Genomic DNA, 6,000 nt, shown 5'->3' on the forward strand with positions numbered 1-6,000 from the left:
GATGGGGAGGAGTGTTCCCAGTAGCAGGTTTGTGGCAGAATCTATGAGTTCTTCCCAGTCCAGCTGCTTCCCTAAGATGTGGCTGCCAGAGGAGGTAAATCAGATGTGTCCAGCTGATGCTGGTGATATTCCCCCTCATTGGGAGCTGACACCAGTGCCCAGATGTAGCTTTTCTTTCTCTTTTGGGGAGAGATTCCCCATCAGGCATCTCTTACTGCCCCAGGAAACAGCCTGGTTCTGCCCCAAAATAGCCTGGGGGAGATCCAGTGTCCTGGTGGCCAGAGGCTGGTTGTGGCAGAGTGGTGGATGCTCCTCAGCATGCTCTGCCTGCCTCTCAACAACTCGCCGGCGCTGCAGCAGCTCTTAATCAAAGGGAGCTGATTCTCCATTAAGAAGTTACCTGTAGGGCTCCTGATGGACTTTGCCTGCCTCCTAGTAAGTCTATTAATTATACAACAGTTGGTTTCCAATTATGCAGCCAATGAAATGGTTAATCAAGTCCCCTTTGACGGATGCCTTGATATATAATTGCAAAAAATTTGCTCTCTCAACTAGCTCACCCGAGGAGATGAGATTTCTGTCAGGTTTGTTTTTTCAAATCAGCTTTTCTGCTCTGCTGGTGTGTTGTTACTGAGATGAGACTCCTGGCTGCTGGGAGGGCAATTGCCCCTTTGTTTTGCACTTTGTTACTCCCTTTTCCCTACTCTGAGTCTCATCCTCTACACTAGTCCTTCCCCAGGCCTGGGGGCATGGTCACATCTAGCCCAGGGCTGAGGACTGTCCCTCCAGCCTGCAGTCTGTCATCCTTATCAGCAGCTTGTTTAGAGAAAGGATTTCAGGGGAGGAAAGTCATTCTCAAGTGTCTGTGGGTGCACCCCTTGAACAGGAGTGGGGGCTCCCAGGCTTTGCTGGTGCATCTGTCTGATGTCCCCTTCCAGCACCCCACTGTCCCCCAGTGGGATGAAATGAGACAGTTTTTAACACTGAAGCCTTGTGGATTTGGTGTTTTTGTGCATGTGGAACCAGTTCATGGTTTGACTGTGGTCTCTGAAACACAACCCCTGCTTCCCTGAGTAGTTCCAGGATTGTTGGAGTCACAGATGTGGTGGGAAGGTGTCATTGGCTTGGATTTGGGGTTCACCCGCTGTTTGACTGTGTTTTCTTCATTTCCCATGTGCAGGTTGGCTCCTCGTTTGTGTCAGGCAGGTCCCGGGTGTCCCTGCAGACCCTTTGGGGGTCCTGGTGGGCTTGATTTGTGGATGGCACCACTCATAGTGGCGTCTTTCACCTTGCACTTCATTTGGCCCTGTTGGGGCACAAGAACACTTCCCATGGGGCCACATCCCCGTGTCCTGATGCCCTCAAGGAGCCACTTTGGATAGGAGGGCACCTCCTCACTGTCTCTCCTTCCCTCTCTCCCCAGATTTTGGCTGCTTTGGAGAAGGACGAGCAGGCCCGGAGGCAGCGGCTGCGGAGTAAGCTGGAGCAGGCGATCGACACAATGGCCTTAAGCAGCTGAGAAGGCGGCGGCGGCGCCAGCGTCCGGCAGTGGGGCGGCAGGACGGACGGACGGATGGACAGAGGGAGGGAGGGAGGAAGGACCGGCCAGCAGCAGCTGTGGGCACAAGACTTTGGGGCTGGGACCGGCCGGGCCCGCGGGAGCTCCCCACGGCCACCCAGAGAAACCTCGCGCTTAGCGGAACAAACCACGAACCCCGAGGGCAGCAGCAGCAGCAGCAGCGTCCATGGAACTCCCTGAGCCACAGAGCAAGCCCCAGCCCCACGGCAGGCAGCAGGGACCTTGCAGAGAGGCCATGGGGGCAGAGGAGAAGGGGCTGGGCTGCCCCACGGACCTGCTGGGCGCTCCTGGCTCGGGCAGAGCCCCTGAGCCTGCACAGGAGGGTCGGGACCGCGGGGCTTCCTAGGAAGGCGTTTGGATGTTGTTGTTACTTTGGTGAAGGGAGGGTGGGTGGGCTCCTATTTTTACTGTACTTGACTTGCTCTCCCTTCCTTCCCCCCAGCTGTCCACCCCCTCTCCTCCTCCTCCTCTCTCTTTTTCTGTCTCTGCCCCCTTCTCTCTCTCTCTCTGGCCTTCTGCCACTAGTGTTAACTGCTATATTTGCACAATTTACACGAGACAAACAAAATTTTTAATTTAAAGGGAAAAAAATTAATAAATGGGAGGGGAAAAATATTCTGAATTTTTTGCAACAAACTAACAAAAACGATTTTAAGAGATAAGCTAAAGGACTGATGCTGGGGAGATTTGGGGTTGGGGCTTTAGGGGTGGGCAGGAAAGGGAGCTTTGATATTTCTAAAATATGTCCTGTGCCATGTTTTATTTGAATGTTGTTTAGTGCGAAAAAAAAAATTGAAGAAAAAAAAGTTGGGAGTTTTGTTAGCTGGATAGATGTTGTTATTTTAATGCTGCTGAGTGGTTCTGGAGGTCAAAATCAGAGAGGAAGGGAGATCCCAAGGCTGGTTTTTCTTTTCCTGGGTGATTGCTGAGGGGTGGTTGGTGTTTTGTTGAGCTTGTCCTTGTTTTCTTGGTTCGGTGGCCGTGGGCTGGTCTGGGCAGTGCTGCCTGCTCCTGCCTGTCCTGGGATGACGTGGGGTGGAGGATGGCTGTGGGGCCTTGGGGGCTGTCAGGAGGGTTGATGGAGAGCCAGCCTGGCTTCTTGTGTCAGATTCTTTGGCACTGGAGCCGCCTTAACAAAGCCCCTTTGCATTTATTTTTGCCCATCATCTTTTTGTGCTGATGCAGGGGAAGAGAGCAGATCCCCAGCGAGAGGGGAGGCAGCTCCCCTGCACTCCTGCCTGGGATCCCCCTGGCAAACCCCACTGGGCTCCCAGCCCATGCAGGGACTGGGATTCTGGCTGCCATGGGGATGTCACCTGCTCTTCTACCTGGGGAGCCCAAATGTGTGCAGGACCTTCCACCCAAGACTGACCTTTCTTTCTCTGTCTTTTCCTTCTTTCTCCCCCTTTCTCTCCTTGCTGTCACCCTGTCTCCCCTCCGCTGCCTCTGCCCTGACGGGGCTTCGCTGGGGACCTGAGGTCTTTCCCTCAGCTTCCCCCTTGGAAATGTCAGTTCCTCGTGGGTTTGTGCTTTCCAGAGATGAAAAGGTGCTGAATGCTGCCCTGAAGAGCAGCAGGTGACCAAAAACTTCCAAAAAAAAAAGAGCAAAACCCTTTCCTTTTCTGTACTGAGAGCTCCTGTCACTGCCCAGGCCACAGCACATGGGGCCACACTCTGCCAGGAGCGGATGGCTGTCGAAATCCAAGTGGAGAGAAGCCCAGCTGATTTCTGTCCATTCCCTTAAATTGCAAGTTAAGGGGGGGAGAGGGAGAAATAATGAAGTTTTTAATTAAAAAAAAATAATAAAAGTGTGTATATATATATATGTGGTTACAATCTAATTCTCGTGCCCCAGTGGGGTGCTGTATAGTTAACTGAAGGAGAATTGAACCAATATAAAAACGAGATGAATTTACACAGCCAGATTAAACAAAACAACCACTGCAAAAAAAAAAAAAAAATTTAAAAAAGGATACCAAATGGTGTGGAAGGAACTTCCAAGTCTTTCTCACCATGCAGAACAACTGTTTGAAGCCTGCACATCTCTCATTATGTTGTAATTTTGTTTGGTTTTGTTTTGTTTTAATAAGGAGGGAAAGGAGAGAAGATGCTGATTAAAAAAAAGAAAAGAAAAAAAAAGATGACAAAAGAATCCAACCACAACAGCAAAACTGTTTGAAAAAGAATTTATAATTGTTTCCCAAACCTACGAACCCTGAGCTGTCGCTGGATTTCTGAGAGCTGTGGGCTGTTGCATGACTGTGCTAGATTTTAGTCTGAGTTGATCTTTTTAAGAAACAGAAGAAAAAACCCATAAAACAAAGAAACTGCGAGTATTGAATATTAGAGGTTTGTTTAGACCTGTTGCCTATTTTTTTTAATTTGAAATTATTTTGCCACTTTCTCGTCCAAAAGAAAAAAAAAAAAGAAACAGCAAAAAGAAAGACTTTAGAGGTTCACATCTCAAATGTGGTACTTGGAGAGCCTTAAAGGACAGCTGTGTGCCCTGTGCTGGGGCCACTGCTGGCTGCCAGCGTCTCTCTGGGTGCTCTGGTGGGACCGAACCCTCTGGGGGTCCCTTTGTAGGATCCACTGCTGCTGTGGTGGGGTGGAGGGGTGCCTGCAGCTCCCTTTGGTGCAAAACTTCTTCCCTGTGGCATTGCTGGCTGTGTGGTGCTGGTGGAGGTGCTGGAAAAGGCGCGGAGGATGGCGGCAATGCGTCGGTGATCGCTGCGGTGTGCTGGAAGGGGAGCGAGGCCCTTGGGGTCTCTATCCAGGACTGGAGAGGGTTCTGCCTGTTGCACTGGTAAGAGTGTCTTGGGGAGCTTTGGTTGCTGTTGGGGCAGCCAAGCACATGGGTTTTGTGGTGGTTGAGAGGGGATGGAGATGTGTTTCCAAGAACACCTCCCTGGAAGTTTCCCTTTTGACACAGGGGACTGGAGGCACTGTAAATTGCTGAGGTCTGTTAGCCTGTAGCTTTCCCAGCACCAATGCTGTGGGTGCTCCCTCAGCCAGCCTGGAGGGACAGATGAGTTTTTTGGCCATGGTGGGTCTGAGATGGATTTGGGCAGCAGAGAGGCTCCTGGGGAGGTGATGCTGGGCAGGCTGGCAGTGCCATGGTGTGGCTCTGCTTTCTGGGCTCCCCTTGTGCTGTGACCTGGCTCTTCCAACCCCCTGGTGATGCTGACTGCCCATAGTGTGATCCTTGGGATGAGTTGCTGTTGGCTTCCTCCTGGAGAGCTTTGGGGTGTCTGTGGTTTGCTCCACTGAAGGGTACCCCAGCACCTCCCCATTGCTTGGGGGTCCCTTGCTGCCCCTGACAGGGAGGGTGCTGGTCAGTGGGGTGGGCACTGCAGTGCTGCCCGCAGCCTCTGGCGCTTCTTGGTGCTACCTTTGCCTTTCGCATGATGCCCAGCGTCCTTAATTGTGCCAGGCAGCTGCCCACCCATCCTTGACCAGCCTGGTGGGGTCAGAACAGCCCTGTCAGACCCTGCCTCGGAAGGGGAATAGGTGTGGAGAAGCTGGGAAGCATCCACAAGACTCCTCTTCCTGCTGGTGTAGCCCATGCCCCAGAATGGGGTGAGATGGAGAAGCACCCCTTGTTGTGAGCCTGCATTTCCAGAGGCAGCTGCACCGTGCAGGCTGATCCCCCACCACTGCAAGCAAGGGGGTCCCTCCCTGCTCTCATTGCCTTTCCCTTCAATTTGGAGTTAAAAAATGTGCAGCCCAGCCCGGCAGTGTCCCCCCTAGCCAGGAGCCCCATGTCACACCCAGAGCTGTCCCTGGCCCAGCCTGGGGACAGGGAGCAGGGGGACAGGTGGGGACCCCGCAGGCTCACCCGCTCCCGACCAAAGCGCACAACAAGCTGTCCTTTAAGGAAGCAGGGGGAAACCCAAGGTGGGTCTGGAAAGAGGCAGAGAATTCTGATAGTTTTAGAAAATTAAATGGGGAAAAAAAAAGAATCATACTCCGGAGTCCAGATTCCCTTTCTGTGATTGTTTCAGACTTGAAGCAACAGGCCAGCATGGCTGGTCAAGCACCCTTTGATCGTGTAAATATCCTGCTATTTCCTATTTTAATGTTCTTCAGATTTAGTACTTGTAAATAAACACATGCATCAAGGAGAGATTAAACATTTTTGCTAAAGCTGGTGTTTTGCCTGTGTTTTTGGGGGTGATGTGGGTGCATGGAGCAGGCAGCTTTGGGGGCAGAGGGCAAATCCGTGGCTGTGCCGGGGGGATGTGATGCAAAATAGCATCATGATGTGCCAGCAATGCAGTGCATGTGTGGGTGTGGGGGTCCTGAGGTGTGCTTGTTAACACCCACCAAAGGAGCTCCAGACACTCACAGGGGGATTTAGGTGGCTTCCCCATCAGCCCCTTTCCTGGGTGGCTCATGTTAAATTGCTTTAAACAGTTTGA

General features: G+C 52.0%; 1 protein-coding gene across 1 annotated transcript in view; it reads left to right on the forward strand.

Annotated features, from left to right (window-relative positions):
* PLXNA1 (plexin A1) overlaps positions 1–5,725 on the forward strand; it is a 115,119-nt gene extending 109,394 nt beyond the window's left edge. The window contains exon 32 of the mRNA XM_058813203.1: positions 1,424–5,725. Within this exon, the coding sequence (XP_058669186.1) occupies positions 1,424–1,519 (96 nt within the window). The 3' untranslated portion in view covers positions 1,520–5,725. The remainder of the gene's footprint in view (positions 1–1,423) is intronic.
* The last annotated feature ends 275 nt before the right edge of the window (positions 5,726–6,000 follow it).

The sequence above is a fragment of the Ammospiza caudacuta genome, chromosome 12 (genome assembly GCF_027887145.1).
Source record: "Ammospiza caudacuta isolate bAmmCau1 chromosome 12, bAmmCau1.pri, whole genome shotgun sequence".
In the NCBI taxonomy this organism is placed as follows: Eukaryota; Metazoa; Chordata; class Aves; order Passeriformes; family Passerellidae; genus Ammospiza; species Ammospiza caudacuta.